At 36.0% G+C, this 16,617-nt stretch overlaps 1 protein-coding gene across 6 annotated transcripts in view; it reads left to right on the top strand.

The window, feature by feature from the left end:
* Positions 1–16,617, top strand: part of NR2C1 (nuclear receptor subfamily 2 group C member 1) — a 43,201-nt gene that overhangs the window by 15,528 nt on the left and 11,056 nt on the right. For 5 of the 6 annotated variants that reach the window (XM_079303535.1, XM_079303536.1, XM_079303537.1 and 2 more), the window contains exons 4-10: positions 3,623–3,853; positions 7,239–7,320; positions 9,278–9,457; positions 11,394–11,541; positions 11,643–11,733; positions 12,911–13,095; positions 16,412–16,574. In XM_079303535.1, coding sequence (XP_079159661.1) covers positions 3,623–3,853; positions 7,239–7,320; positions 9,278–9,457; positions 11,394–11,541; positions 11,643–11,733; positions 12,911–13,095; positions 16,412–16,574 — 1,080 coding nt within the window. The remainder of the gene's footprint in view (positions 1–3,622; positions 3,854–7,238; positions 7,321–9,277; positions 9,458–11,393; positions 11,542–11,642; positions 11,734–12,910; positions 13,096–16,411; positions 16,575–16,617) is intronic. The other variant, XM_079303538.1, reaches the window with a different exon arrangement.

The raw sequence follows: 16,617 nt of genomic DNA, 5'->3' as shown, positions 1-16,617 counted from the left end.
AGTGAGCCAGCTTCTAGTATAATCTTGGCTGCTTTTACTTTTACCAGTTTCATTCTAAAACATTGTCATCTGTTTTTTTTCCTGTTTTGGTGCATTATGTTCAAGCTTCAATCTTCCAAGGCTCTTCACAACCAACCCCATACATGATAGGTTTTCTTAGACCTGTGCTCTAGTTGTGGTATCTGCTTTACCAATACTGTAGGTCTTTATTCTTTCAGCTACCTCTGTTCCATTTCTGCACTTTGTGTACAGCTGTACTTTTTATTAATTAATTCATACTCACCAGTTAACCAATTAACCACCATTCTGTCTTCAAAAAGGATGGTAAGCCCTTTGGTTGTTGTCTCTTGATATGTGTGGAACAACACTCAGCCAAAACACTCATCCTTCCTGCAAGAGACATCTATAAACATACCACTAGAATCAAACTTAGTAATAAAAACTTTGCTCAGAGAAGAATTTATGTGAAGAGCAAAGTACTTTGTAGGAATAAATGTATCTCAGTGAAATGTCCACCATAAATCTTACATTGAATAATTTTGAGTACATACTTTCAATCAATATTTTTCCTTTATTATTATTAAATGCACCTAATTATCTGAAATATTGAAATAGAAAATCCTCAATAAAAGGTTCTTTAAAACATGTTTCATTAGTCACTCTTCTTCGGGAATGCTAGCATTTCTTCTGGGAGAAAAATTGAATCTTACATTTGTTCAACAGGCATTTCTGCACAAAATTGGCTGTTATGAACAGGTGTATTAGTTGTCTGTGTTTAGACATTTTCTTTTTTGTAAAATAGGAACACAGAGTTACTGAGGTGTTTAATTTATTGAAATGATGTCCAAATGCAAATCAAAACTTGTTAACAGACAAGGCTTAAAAGCAATAAAGGAAAATAATATCTTCCAGTATCATCAGGGTGCTTAAATGAAATACATGAGGTTAGTGTATTTTTATGCAGTCAATCCTGAATTGATATAGTCCTGTTTTATAATATTATTGTTTTAGCAATATTGAGTTTCAGGTTATTAAGAAAGGTAATGTGCTGTCACTGATCCGTGGTGGATTCGTGGTCAGAAGATGAGTGGTTTTCCATTCCCTCTGATTATTTTTTTCCTCTTACCTTGACATTTAGGTATTGCAAGTTGTTGTACAATGATCAACTGCTCTCCTTTTCACTGTCCCCACTGCAGTGGAGGTGGAGGTTTTGTAGGTGTATGGCCATAAGAGTTACCTGCAGACAGAACGTGCTTAATTGTTAAAACTGTTTTCTCTTATGCCTTTATCAGTTGTCAAATGATTGTCAGCTGCAGAAATCACTTGTGTAGGTTGAATAGCTTTGTAAGGATATTAATGTAACACTGTACCTACTATATCATGTAATGAAAACTACCTGGGGATCCTCCTAAAATTGCAGGAACCCTATTTATTATCTACAAATACATACATTTTTTTAGACACACAGCTGAGCTACAATTGGAAAAAAGATAACTTAGTATATATGTCCCAAAAATAATTTCAGCTATAGTTCTAGTTTGTGTCTTTGCTGTTTGGGACATACTGGTTTTCCAGTATACTTTGTATAAATCTAACTAGATGGAATATACATAGATGGAGTATATACCTTTTTTGGGGTACATGCAGTTGTACTTTTAAGATTTGATAGGGAGACAGATTTTAGCTAAGAGGGTCTTTCAAAAAGCAAGTCTGGAAATTCAAAAAACAGAACAATGTTCTGTTTGGCTTTTGTACATCTATGCACCCTGTTGAGAATAACATACGTTGCATTTCTCTTAATCCAAATAAAATAGATGTTTGGAAAGAAGGGGAACAGAATAGCAGCTACTTTGAAAATAGCCAAAAATTGCACAGGAGAAATAAAGGTTGTAAATGAAGGAAAATAGAACAAGGAAAAGGAAATTAAAAGGGAAAGGAAGTTTGTCTTCTAAAGAATACAGAACCAGCATAAAGGAATTTAAAGAAGAAATAAGGGTCTGCTGTAGCCATTTATGGTCCAGACATGGGGATATATGCAGAAACTGAACAGAAAATTTATCATACTGATGATTATTGTCATGCTTTAGCATTGTCTTCTCATGTTACACCTCAAATCCCATGATAATTTTTGTTCTTTAGCATTTAGAATTTTATAATTTTACCTGCACTTTTCTCTTAGATATGCTTTTAATAATATTTTGCATAGAAAAAGGTTGAAATCTGATATATATTAAAATGTTAAGAGCACAAGGCCCCCTGAAGGAAACCCATTGATTTTGTGTATTGGAACTCAGGATTTCTGAATATTTGAAAGTGGCTATATTGTGTTATAACTGCTGAAATTGGATACTCATCTCTGCTTACCTTTTAAAAATGTAAACTATACACAGGTATTGAGCATTTAGAGAAAGTATTAAGCCTGTTGTGAAGGTGCAATAGCAAAATTGATAAAAAACTCCTGAAATCACTCCTCGTTCAGTTTCTTTGTGCCTTGGTTCTCCACCTAGGAAATATAATTAATATTGGCAGCCCAGTTACTATGGAGCTAGTTATGGTAAGTATTAGACAATGAAATAAATGTCATCTGTAGTAAAAGTAAAATTAATATCTGTATTATGAATGTTGGAGATGTGTAGATAGATGTAAATATTTGGCTATAGTTTAAAAAACAAGTTAATAAGAGTTATTTTTTTTGACCTGTAATTCAAAATACTTTGTAGGAAGCAGTTTTTGTAGGATATTTCTTCTTAGTCTCCAGAATAAACCAGGCAATTTTCCATGTAGGCATTTTGATAGAGAAATGAAGTGAATAAAAGGGAGGTTTATAATAGAATATATACATACAGAATCTTGATTATTTTCTCTGAGGTTTATAATCTTTTGACAAAGTTGGCAGAAAGTGGAGGATTATTTAATAAAATTCTGCTGTATTTGTGCTTGAAAATAAGGATAAAATTGAAAAGACCCTCTGTAGATCTATTCTTGATTGTAAAATGAAAATCAATTTTTCCTTTAAAAAAAAGAAAAGAAAAAAAGGCAGGGAAAGAGATTCAATGTTTCACTTACTTTATTTAGATATGTATATGTAAAATAAAGGTCCCCACAAAATGGAGTCTAAAATGTAAATACAGGTGCAACAATATAATTGTTTTTCCTGCTGTTTGCTGCTTACTTTTTTCACTTGGACATCTACATTTGTGGTTTTAAGAATTTTTTTTATTAAGTAACCAGACCTTGGAGGTGCTGCAAACACTTTATGTAGAATACAGTGAATTCAAGATTTAACATTTCTTATAACCTGATGGGTCTTAGGGCTCAGCTACAGAGTTCTGGATGTTAGAATTGTCAAGAGTTTCAGTAGTGTTGTAAAAGCATGCACCAGTTGTAAAAATTGAGTATGAACTCAGGTTTTAACTTCAGACACCCTTGATTGAAATGTGTTTCAAATACAGTGAAAATCCAAGTTTTTGCCTGAGTTTAATTCGCTCTTGTGTGATGGAGGGGAAGATGATCCTGCTTCTCTAATGTGAAAGGCAAAATTCCCATTTCCTTCAAGTGCCCGGATTGGGTCCAAAAGGTTAACTTAAATCACCATAACAATTTGAGATAAATGTATTATTAGATTGTCACAGATCAGCAGACGGGCCAGAAGATTCAGATTGTTACAGCACTTGATCAGAGCTCAGCAGGCAAGCAGTTCATCTTAACAAATCATGATGGCTCTACCCCAAGCAAGGTGATCCTTGCCAGACAAGATTCCACTCCAGGAAAAGTTATCCTAGCAACTCCAGATGCTGCAGGTGTCAACCAACTGTTTTTTGCATCCCCTGATATATCTGCACAACACATCCAGGTAGATAACCCACTTTATTTCATATTTTTCATTCAAATGGGATAAGAAAAGATGTTTTATTTCCGAATAAGTCTGTCTGGGTTCTCCTTTTTGATTTTTTTAAAGTATAATTTTCCTTGCACTAGGACTCATTGTGGATACTTAAAAATTATGAGAAAGCTTTTTTTAGTAAATTTCTTGCTTTTAAAATTTATATGTTGGCTCATGATGTTAGGAAGAATACAGTTATTTTTATTGTCATTTCCAGATTCTGCCATGCCAACAGTCCTTTATTTCTGCTCATAAACTCTCAATCTGTTTTCGTTTATTGTTGGAAAACATTCACTTTCCTCCATTGTCCCTCTCACTTTACATTCCCTTGTGCTCATTTTCCTTTCTATACACTGTTGCAACTGCTGTTCTGCTGTGTGAATTGTAGTCCACAGCAGTGCTTAGACTATTTAGTAGAGAAATGCATTACTCTGTGGGGGTGAGAAAATAACACTAATGATTTTGAGTTTACTAAGTGATACTGTAACTATCCAGGATTATAACTCCCTGAAGTGATCCCCAGTGTACCTTACTCCCATTCACAGTATATGTGCTGCTTCCTTAGTTGCCACTCTCAAACTTCCAAGCTTTCTGTCCCACATCCTCAGCCTGGCAGGGATAGGATGTGAAGAATGTCAAAAACATGCAAGAAGAGTTGGGAGATGTGGCCTCCTTCAGCATGAAGCAGGAGGTTACTGCACTCCATCTAAAGTACAACAGTTACTGCATACAGTTCACCCACGTACCTTGATGCTGCTGTTAAAAGGCATCAGTGATAGGCCAGACAACATTCAGACAGCTGCAGTCCATTTAGTCCCACATCAAACATTATGACCATCAATAGCTGCTTAAGGAAAAATATTAAAAGATGGCCAAGTAAATAATGATCTTTCTGAGCATATCCTTTTACTTCCATTAGCTGATGATACTGAGGAACCTCCTGATTTGGATACTGCAGTAAGACCATCATATTTGATAGCTGCTATTATAGTTGAACAACATTTTTTTGTTATTTATAAAGACCATGTAAGCTTTTAGTCTGTATAATACCTTATAGTATTGTATGGTGTGCAAAGAATATGTTAGATGATTTGACCATCTGAGAGAAGTGTTTAATTAGGTGTCTCTTGCACTATAAGATACTATTAAGCATTTTTGTGGGATTTATAAATCACTATGAAGTCCTCTTTCAGGCAATCTCTTTTCAGCTGCAGACCGTTAAACTGTTCAGTTTGTCTCTTCTGTGAAGCAGCCCCCTGATTCACTACCCACATATTTTGTAAACTTGGAAGAATCTCTATTACATAATACTTCTGTTTTTGAAACTCACAGTTCTTTGCAAATGGACATTCTAGGTTCTTCCTCCAAAGAATTTGATTACTATGAATAGGGGACCAGTAGCAAAAGCCAATCTTATTGAGAGGCACTGAAGCATGCTTAGTGTTCTCATACACTTTGTATTTCAGATAAGCCTCAACAAAAGTGTAAACCAGTGGGATATGAGTAGTCCACATAAAAATTATTTTCAAAGACAGCTTAAGAGATGAGAATTGTGTCACACTGGCATAATTGGCAAAATTCAGGAAAAGAGGATATCTGTACAAAAAAATTGAAAGCTGTAGTTCTGATTGTATCATTTGGGCAAATTAGGTCACTTTGAGAGGTGACAGAGTATTCTGTCACTCCAGTTAAATTGTTCTGTTTTCTGCTGATATGTATGGGTAGAGATCTCCTTTGTCATTTTAAAAGTTCATGAAATACAGAGTATTTCCATTCATTTATTGTTCACCTGCATCCCTTTGGGATTTTTTGTGTTTTCTCCCTCAAATTACCTTTCCGTCTGCAATTTCATCTGTTTTCTTCTTCTTCTGTCGCCTTTCCTTGAAATGCCCATTTGTTTCTTCTGCCAAAAGCCTCTCTGTTAGTGTATTTTATCTTTACATTGACTCATTTGGCAAGACCCTTTCTCCCATCATCTATATTAACTTGAGTGGCTCATCACCATATTGATAACAAATTTTTATTCTTCATGTTCACGGTCAGTAAGTTCCCTGAGTCGGATTTTTTCTCCTCATGGAGATTCTTTAGTCCTTCTTTATGCCATTTCAGTGCAGCTTTAATTTATGGAAGGACTTTGAATTTATTTTTATATATTTTATGTAAGACCGTGAAAATACATGACAATACTGAAAATTTTGAAGGATCAAAAGGTGAATATTCTTTTAACTCATCATCTTGTTTTTTATAGAAGGTTGATGTTTTTTTAAGGAAAACTTGAGAGATGAATCTCAGAGACAGTATTGTTAACAAGGCTAACTAGAAAGAAGTATGCTTGTTAAACTTCCCTGCATATATCATCTGTACTGTGTTCCAAACTCTAAAAAGCACAATTTCTCAATTTTCTGTGTGGAAGAGAGAGTACTTTCTCTTTCGAGTACTTCCCATTTTATCAGAGGTCCTGTTCTGAGTACACAAAGCAAGAATGAGGAGTCTGGCTTCCCTTTAAGGCATAGTAGAAGTTAAAAACTCTTCAAGCTTCTAAACTATATTCTGTTTTTAATGAGAAGAATATGTTTTTCTTTTCTATGTCAAGATGATGTTTGGTTGTTACTTGTTATTTGTGTGTTCCTTTTTTAAATGGAGTTTTTGCTGTGCTTTATTTATCTTGTGGTAGGATAGTTTTCAAAGATTAAGTGAAATGTTTTGATGCCTGCCCTGTAGTATTGGGATTCTAATTCCAAATTATGTGCTTAACAAAGCTTTACAGGTACCAGAGATGAGTGAGACAAGACAAGAATACTTTAATAATGTCAAACTGTTACTGAAAGCCAAGCTATATACCAGTTGGAAGTTAATGGTAGTGTCTAGAGATATTTACTTTTGGTCCATATTTATGTGTATTATGAAAAAAGGAGTTAATAAACTTCTTGTAGACCCTAGTAGCCTTTACAAGGGATTTTTTTTTGTCTGCCTGTTTAGTGCTTTTGTCTCTTGTACTATGGATGAGCCCTTAGTATATAAATATAAAATTGAACAAAAGGCAAAAGTATGCAGATGCTACAAGTTTTTCAGAATGTCAGTCCATTTTGCAGAAGTAGTATTTAGAGAAATGAACTCTTGAATTCTTCCCAAAAGCATTACAAGTAAAGACTCTTGTTCCCTCCTGAAAGGGAGCACAGTGGCATGGCAGGGAGTGACTTTGTGTCTCTGAAGACTATTAAATGTAATCAAGAAAACATGATACTTTGTAGATTTAGTCCCCTAGCTTAGACAAAAACCAGAAGCATGAGATACATTTTACTATTTCTAGATGGTGAGAAAAAGAAAAATTAAATTCTTTTGCACTTTTTTTCAGATTTTAACAGACAACTCCCCCAGTGAACAGGGCCTAAATAAAGTGTTTGATCTGTGTGTTGTATGTGGAGACAAAGCATCAGGTATTTATTTTTTCTTTCTTTTTTTTTTTTAAGGTAGTGCAATTTTATAAAAGCAGCTTAAAATTCTTCTCAAGCTGTGTAACAGTTTGCATGCATATACATGTATAAATTTCTATTCATGTGGTGGAGCATTTCACTAAATGACACTCTAGTATCCATGGATAGGATTTATTGTTGTTTTACATAAAATCATAGAATATACTGAGTTGGAAAGAACACACAAGGATCACTGAAATCCAGCTCCTGGCCATCCCTGCACAGGACACCCCAAAAGTCACACCATGTGTCTGAGAGCAATGTCCAATGCTTCCTGAGCTCTGTCAGGCTTGGTGCTGTGACCCCTGCCCTGGGGAGCCAGTGCCAGTGCCCAGCCACCCTCTGGCTAAAGAACCTTTTTCTTAACATCTAACCTAAATCTCCCTGACCAGCTTCATGCCATTCCCTTGGGTCCTGGCACCAGAGGGAGTAGGTCAGTGCCTGCTCATCCATTTCCCCTGGTGAGGTACCTGCAGACCATTATGAGGTCTCTCTTCAGCAGGAAGCAAATTTGCTAGAAAGTAAAATGTATTGACATTTTTTCCCCCAAAAAAGTCGGCAAAGTTTAACATAAAAAAAATACTGTTGCTAGATGTCTAAATACTTGTCAGACCTCACCCATCTAAAGGAAATTTCTTCCAAACTTGAGGCAAAGATCCTATTGATGTGTTCTAATTGTTAAAACTTCTCTGACTCCCCCAGAGGAGGGCTGGAGTCTCCCTTTAGGGGCTGGAGATCCAAGGAGGTTTTCCTCTTGTGCTGGCCTTGGAATGTTGGGCAGTGGTAATGACTTTGGAGAGAGGGCCATGTTCCTCTGAGCAGCTGCAGGTTTTGGGGAGCTTCCCATGTGACAAGCACTGTCATGAAAACTGCTTTCCAGGCACTTCCAAGCTACATCAAAAGAGTAGGTGAAGAAGCAGCCCTGGTACTTTACAGAATGAATATTCATAATCCAGCTGCCACTAAAATATTTCAGACATCATTCTTTTAATATTTATGATGCTTTTGAAATTTCACATTTTAGTAGTGATAAAAAAAAGTTGTGATAAAGGAATCTGGAAAACCTGTCAGAATTTCTAGAAATTTCAGGAAAGAGTCTAAAAGTGCTTTCCCCTTAATTAGTTCATATTTGTGATTTATTTTGCAATGTGCCATAAGTATTTCGAAGATTCCTAAATTAAAATTGTAACTGCCAAGCATGCCTTCATCAATCCTTTTCAGTGATGTTTATATTTAATGCCAAATCAAAATAATTTATTTCTAAAAATAATTTTAAAACTTACTTTTTGTAGTCTATTCTAGACATTTTTATATTATTCAGAAAACTTGCAGAAGTAATTTTCAAAAAAATAAATTTGTAGCTATTCTAGATTATTCTTTCATTGATGGTTTACTGTAAGAACTACAGACATACCATTATCCTGTTAGGAAATGAAAGGTGAAAGTAAATCTTTGAAGTGATTGCCTCATGCTGTCAAGTGCCATGTTTGTACTTGCCATGGTTCCATTAGATTTAATCCATACACAAACAATTTCAACAGCTGAATTTGTAATGAGCAATCATGGGGCTTATCTGTGAAGAAAATTACTAGAGAAATGTATATTTTTTTTTTTTGTTGTGTTCTTACTAACCTGTTTTCTTAGTCTGTTTTAACACTACTGCCAACAGATAAGGAAATAATTTAACGAGCAACTTGCCTGTTTGTAAAATCCTGTTTTAGTGCTTTGAACTAGAAAAATGGTTCACTTGCTTTTTTATGTTGTTTTATAGCCCCAATATATTTTAAGATCTGCAACCCATGGGGAAAAACAAGTGTTCCTTTTCTGGGTAAAATAGATAATACTTTAATAAATGTAAAGTCTAAAAAACTAATATTGTACTGTAAAATTAATGCCACGTTTTCTGTTATTTTGCAACTAGGGCGTCATTATGGCGCAGTAACCTGTGAGGGATGCAAAGGGTTCTTTAAAAGGAGCATACGGAAGAATTTAGTTTATTCCTGCCGAGGAACAAAGGACTGTGTCATTAACAAGCACCACCGGAATCGCTGTCAGTACTGCCGGCTGCAGAGATGCATCGCCTTTGGCATGAAACAAGATTGTAAGTCTGAGGAAGAGCAAACTGCTTTGCCTGGCAGCTACTTCGTGCTACAAAAGATATGCTTTGTGTAGATACAAATCGTTATCTTGGTTACATATACTTAAATCATTGTATCTTTTGCCTTTAAAGAATTGTAGGGATTTGGTGTATCAGAAGTGTTAAATGTTTCCAGGTGTTTGCTTTAAAAGCTTAATAGGCTCCATCCCATGTGATATAAGTGAGTGAATTGTTACCCCTACATGGCAAATATCAAGCATGTCTGCATTTTTTTTTGTGCTGTTCCGCTTTATGTATAAATGAAGTTACTAAACTTTCTGAACTCTACCTTCCTTTCAGTTTTTCAACAACTGAGATTACTGGCAATTGTTGTTCACTTTTGGCAAAACTCTGCAGAGATAGATATTTACAAGACAGAGATCCATAGTGATCTAAAGTTCAGTTCTTACTGATTCCTGCAGATTCCAAGTTCCTTTTTAACTTTCCATACATTAGATGTAGTGGTGTTGCAATATCAAAGCAGTTTCAGAATACTAAATGCACAGAAAATCACACAAACCACAAATTCTTCAGACCTAATACTGTGACACTGTTGCAGTACATACAGTATTGGTCTTGTTCTCTGCTCTCTGTCATCCTGCACTTATTTTACTGACCCTCTTGAACTTCTGTGGACATTTTCCTCCTTACAGCCCTGCTTCTGTCAGCAGAAATCAGTAACACAGAGGAAATTAATTCAGAAAGGGAGGAAAAGCTGGGGCAGTGAAAGTGGATCTTTACCCTCTAGTTCAGCTGGCAGTAAGTAAGAAAAGGCCCCTCCACAGAAGACTTTTTAAGCAGAACGAAATCACTGGGCTTAGGGATCAGAAGGCAGGAAAATAATCTCTGGGTCATGGGGGAATACTGAGTGGGGAGAGGATTGTTTGGTGATAAGAAGTCTCATTCCTCAATGAGGTGAAGAAAGGGAGGAAACTTAGCATGTTCTTGAACTGTAGCTCCCTCAGTGAGGGTTTTTTGTCACTTTTCTCATCAAAGTGAGACCCTGCTACAGAGCACAGCATATGCAAAGGAAGATGAAGTACTTGCCTCCATCTCCCACCCTTGAAAGCACTGTTTATGGGTTGCAGGCCGACTTAAATAGCATTGTCAATACTTAATATTACAATATTTACAGTTTAAGATACTTTTCAGTGTAAAAATTTGAATTGCATCAGAGTCTACTGCTACCCTGAAAATATTTTAATTTTTTATCTGAAGTTACACGTTTTTCACATTGCTACATTTTCCCCATAGGGGATAATACTGTAAGTTTCATTTTAATGTTCAAAGCAAGGTGATACATCTGTAGCCTAAAGCCTGGATTCATTCCACCTTGTTTCACTGAGTCATTCAAATTAAAAATCCACATCTTCTCTGAAGTCAGTGACTGTGGGTCAGGGTGTTTCCCAGTTTGATCTTAAATGGTCTGAACTGAACTTTGTGAATGTATGTACCTTTCCCTCTGTATTCTCTGAGATTCAAACTTGAGAAGCTTCTCTAAGTGAATGAAGTCACATGAGTTCAACACAGACCCACAATCCATGGAAAGACATACCATGAGTCCTTTATAAAGGAAGTGAGAGTGTGAGATAGTGAAACTGAGAGAATGAGAAGCTTTAAGCTTCCACTTTGATTCAAATTTAAAATTGTAATTGTAACTTTAAAATGTTATATATATTCTATCTTAGATTTTGAATACTAAAATAATTTCACTTAGAACTCAAAAAGTCAGTGTCCTGGTTTATATTCAATTTGTTAGCTTGTTGGTTATGGGATATATCTGATATATATTATAGTTATTTTAAAAATTATTATTAAAATCAAATATGAAGTAAAGAAAAAATATTATCTCTTATTCTGTAATTTGGAGTGATTTAATAGTTGGGTGTTATTTCTGTAGCTGTACAGTGTGAGAGGAAACCTATTGAAGTGTCAAGAGAAAAATCTTCAAACTGTGCAGCTTCTACAGAAAAGATCTACATTCGGAAAGATCTTCGTAGTCCATTAGCTGCAACCCCAACTTTTGTAACAGACAATGAAACAGCAAGGTATGTAAATTGTATTGAGAAGTGGCTATCTCTGTCTTCTGAAAAAGGAAAATTCAGTTTTAAAATTAATCAAAATTAATATTTGTGCTGTTTTCTGTCAGGTCAACAGGTTTGCTGGAATCGGGAATGTTTGTTAACATTCATCCATCTTCAGTAAAAAGTGAGCCTACTGTGCTGATGACTCCAGATAAGGTATGACTGATCTAATAAGTGGAGTAATTGCTGTCATTGTATATGTAAGGAGAGAAGGGTGTTCTATTTGGTTGAATTAATTTTTAAAACACTCCTTTGAAACATATGCCACTGTTACAAATGCCTTCTCTTTACAAGAATCCTCTTAGCCTCACACAGTTAAAATGCTAAAAGTACAACAAAGTAGATGGCCCTTCCTTCTTATTTTTGGAGAGCCTTAAGGGGGCTGTATTATTTTAATTTTTCTGTTGGGATAATCCTGACACTTGGCTCACTCTTTTGTACAAATAAAGTGAAGCGTTCACAAAACCTCTCATGGCACTAGCACAGTGCCATGTGTAAATATGGTTGGATTTTTTTCTCCTGAATCATTGTCTTTTTGGCAAAGCTGATAAGACCTATCTCATCAACAATTTCTGGGCTGGTTTTCCTTTGTTTCCATTTTGTTGCACTTACTGATCCACTAAAGCCATGTGGTATCTTCCTCATGTATGCACAATAGGAAGCATTTGTGGTTTTCCAGCTGATATTACATTAGCTCATCCTGTTTTCCATTTTACTTTGCCTGCTCTGTCTGGTGTTAGCAGCAGCATACTAGTCTGTAATAATGTACTTTTTTCTTTCTTTTTTCTGGGACAGAGTGGGACACAACTTACTGCCTCTCTGAGTTGCTAGCCAGTACTGAATCACTTGTTTCCTTTGCATTTAAACAGACATAAGCACCAAAGAGGCTAAAGCAAAATGCTTTTTCTGCTTGTTTATGAAGGTGACTTTTCATGCATTCCTTCTTCAGACATTCTCCTACCCTTTTACTACTGACTCATTTACATGGGCAAGGAAGATGCTAAAAATATAATCTATAGTGGTTTTTTATTCCTGGTGATGGACTAGTGTGTAGACATGTGAAATCTTCTTTCTGCACTTGCTTACTATCAGTAGTATTCTTTCTGAAAGAAAAATATAGCTATTACTTTTACAAGTAAATGTCAAAATATTCCATATTTTAAATGCAATGCAATGTCTAATTGGTGTATTGTGATTACCCATGTATTGAAAACAGTTTTACTGGTGTATCTTTGCAATGTTCAATTCTTCATTTATATGTAAGTTAGGCTCTTCTTTGAATGTTAACTGCTGCAACTTAACTGAGAAATAAAAGCTGTTCTTCTCTCTTTAGGTAGAAGCATGTCAAGGAGATTTAAGTACACTGGCAAATGTGGTGACTTCATTAGCAAATCTCAGCAAATGCAAAGATATGTCACAAAGCAGTACAGAGCTATCCATGATTGAGAGTTTGAGTAATGGAGATGCATCATTACCTGAACACAAGCAAGAAGAGCAAGCTAGTAGTGATGTTACAAGGTAAGGCATGTTACACTTAAAATTGCTGTCCTTTTGAAAAAGGTCTCTGTCAATTCAGACCAGTCAATTGGCTGAATCAACAACTTACCTGCTTTAAAAGTAATAGTAATATCACCATAAGCTCATGTAGAAGATAAATATTGTAAGATTCTTCCAAGTGAAATGAAATTTCTATTAGAGAAATATTTCCTTTTAGCTGTTTGTACTTGAAATTAATTTCACTCTAAGTGTTTCAGCTGATTTTGTTCCCTTTTTGTTGGCCACACTAAGGTATATTAGGTCTTGTAATATAGTCTTAGTACTTTGCATCGTCCTGAAATCTTGTTCTTAAGAGATCTCATCTGTGTGATAAGTGCTTGTAACTGTTAATCACCTTAAAAGCTTGAAAAACATTTTCCTTCTACACAGGAGAAGTTACAGTATTCTCATTATCAATATTAATACATTCACTGAGTATCTTACAAACTCATGTCTTGCACTGGTTTCAACTGAGCCATTGTGGTGAGCATCTGTAAGATGTATATACAGAATATCCACAGTTAATACATCAATCACAATCATGTTCTTCCTTGGGTGTCATCTCATGCAAGCTTCTGACTGCTGTCCCAGCAATATTCTTTTACACACCATCTACATTTTGCATACTGTTCTAAAAGTGTGTGTGGAGTAAACTGTTAAGGGGAAAAAGGTGTGTAGTGGCTGAAATACCTGATTTCCCCTGTGATCTCTACTGCTTTGTGTAATTGCAAGCAGGTTACATTTTTTTCTGCTCCTTTCTTTATATACTGCTTAGAAAGTCAGTCTGACTTTTTATAGATGCTGATTTGGGCTTTTGCTGTGACCCCTTAGGTAAAGAATGTTAGAATATGCAGTGTAAGTAGTATTGTTACATGTGTTGATAGACATCATTCAATACTATGGCTGTTCAAAGAGATGTAGTTGCTGGCACTTCCAAATGCTTTTTTTACCAACTTCAGGGTTTCTGTTCAGTTTTAAAAGTCTGTCTATGAAAAGGCATCATGTTCTCTCAGCCAGAGAGCTTGAAAGAGCTCTGACTTAACATACTCTTGTCAAGTAGGTTGCCTAATAGTTGTACAGTGGGGAGGTTCAAGTTAAATATTGCTGTGAAAGGGGGTAGTTGTTACTCCAAGAGAAACTGATTTTTTTCTCTAAATCTTTGATTTCCCTGTTGGGCCCTATGCCAGCATGGTCTAAAAGACACAGATGTTTATTGAGAAGAAGAGTTTAAGGGGCTTGAGAGAGCACATTTCATCCATCCATGCTTTTCTTTCATGCATTTTATTATATTCATTGCTTGCAGTAATTTCACTTTTGCTGATACAGAGTACAACTTTTGCTGCAAGCACACAACTCCTTTTATATTGTGATTTTACATGCCTTGTCCTCTAATGCTTCATGATGTTCTTTCTTTACAGTTTATCTGCAGTCCTGTATATCTGTTGATGTCTGAGCCTGACAAAAAGAGAACCAAAATTGTTTGTAGCAAAGGATATCAATAAGGATATCAGTGCCATGTATTTTAATGTTGATTGTGCCTTATTTTCTCACTTTGTGGGCTAGATTTTCATAGCTCCCAGGCAAGTTTTGTTCTCGATTCTCTTTTCCATGGTGTTTTACCTTACAGACATTGATCATGTTGGGACTTTGTGTAGGAAAGGACTCACATTACTGAGCCATGAGGAAGCAAAGCTACTACTGACTTCTGCTGGCTTACTACTGGCAGTTTGTGAGATAGGAGGGAGCATATTTCTTTGAAAGCAACATTGAAAAATGAGTTGGGAAGAAAGTGCCATGGGCAGACATGGTTAACACGTGTAGATGTCCACACTATTTAAAAAGGACTCTTCAGCCTGTGCTGGAATAAATACAGGATGGTGACAGATGCATATGACATCTACCCTTTGGGGAAAGGGGAAGTCTTGTTACCTTCTTAAATTTCTGTCCCTGCCACGTGAAGAGCCCTGCAGAGGTCCTGTTGTTTCTTAAGAAGCAGCTGTCACTGAGCTGCTCTGTTTGCCTGTTCTACCTAAGACTGCAAAGAGTGAATTGTGGAAGACCTGGAACTCAGATCTTCTAGCAGGAGTCTATGGTATAGTTTCTAGAGCTGAGCCATGAATGCCTTCCCTTTGTGCCAACTTTGCACATACCAGAGACAGAAGATGGTCCAAGTATGTCTGTATAGTTCACTCGTGTATGCCCCAGTCATCCTCATGTGTACACACCAAGGTGCACAGGCATAGTGAGGACCAAAGAGTAATTCATTTACCATCCCAAGCCTTGAGGCAGTGTCAGCAGCTCTTTCACTGTGATATTTCATTTGGTTGTGGGTATTTATGCCAAACAGCTTGATTTTTGTAGCATGTTAGTGAATTCCTATAGCTACAGAAGGGTAGAGAAGGTGGCAAAGTTGTATCCCAGATTCTGGCATTAAATCAGTGATTTTAGACTCTGTGATAATAAGCATGTCTCTAAATTGAGAATGAGTTTTACATGAAAGCTGATAATCAGCTTTTGTAAAGTTTTCAGGCCTTGGAGCATAAGTTTTTCACACAACACCATAGAGAAATGTTGCTGTTCCTAGGATATGTCATCTGTCTGTAGGCAATGATCAAGTTTATATATTTTTGATTGAAGGTGTGTCAGTTGTGGTTCTCAGGTATGTTTATGAACAGAAAAACAACATGTATTATCAAGCAGCAAAATATTGAGTAACCTCTCTGCTTGTCCTGACATCTGTGCTCTGGCATTGGGGCTTGTGAAAGCAAAGAGTCCCTGCCACGCAGCAGAGGCTACTGAGGATCATATTGAAAGCATGGGAGTGCTTTCTCTTACATATTTTGAAACAGTCTTCAAACTAAGTGGAAAAATCTAACTACAACTCATTACTTAACAAAAAAAATACAAAATCTTAGTCTGTGCTTCATATCAGTTAAAGCCTTTAAAATTTATACATGCACTAAGTGACTGTAACAGCAGTCTGGTGATCATGTCCTCAAAACTCATGCCAGCGCTCTCAGTGAACATCTCTAAAGAGATCTTGAAAAGCAAACTGTGATTCAGCAGCACAACCAATATGTCAAAACTGTGAATTTTTTGGCAACTAGTGTAAACAGGATCTGCTGCTAATTTTTGTTTCAAAGTTCGGTGGAATGTCATGTAAAGCTACTGACTTTTATTTTCCAAATCTCACTATTTGAAACAGGCTTCTACATACAGGTTTCAGACTTGTGCAGTTTCCTCTTAAATTGAAGCAATCTCTAAAATGAATTTTTTTTTTTTGTTTGTGATCTTACAGGGCATTTGATACTCTTGCAAAAGCATTAAATCCAGGAGAGAGTGCAGCATGCCAGAACTCTGAAAATATTGACACCAATGCACAGCTGCTTGGAGGAGAAACAAGCATGAACATTGTTGAAATAGAGGGGCCACTACTCAGTGATGCTCATGTAGCATTCAGGGTACTGAATATTTTCTTACTGTTGCCTACTTATAATTGTTTTG

This window comes from Erithacus rubecula (assembly GCF_903797595.1).
Source record: "Erithacus rubecula genome assembly, chromosome: 4".
Lineage (NCBI taxonomy): Eukaryota > Metazoa > Chordata > Aves > Passeriformes > Muscicapidae > Erithacus > Erithacus rubecula.
Note: the sequence above shows the minus strand (reverse complement) of the source record. Positions and strands in the feature narration are given on the sequence as shown.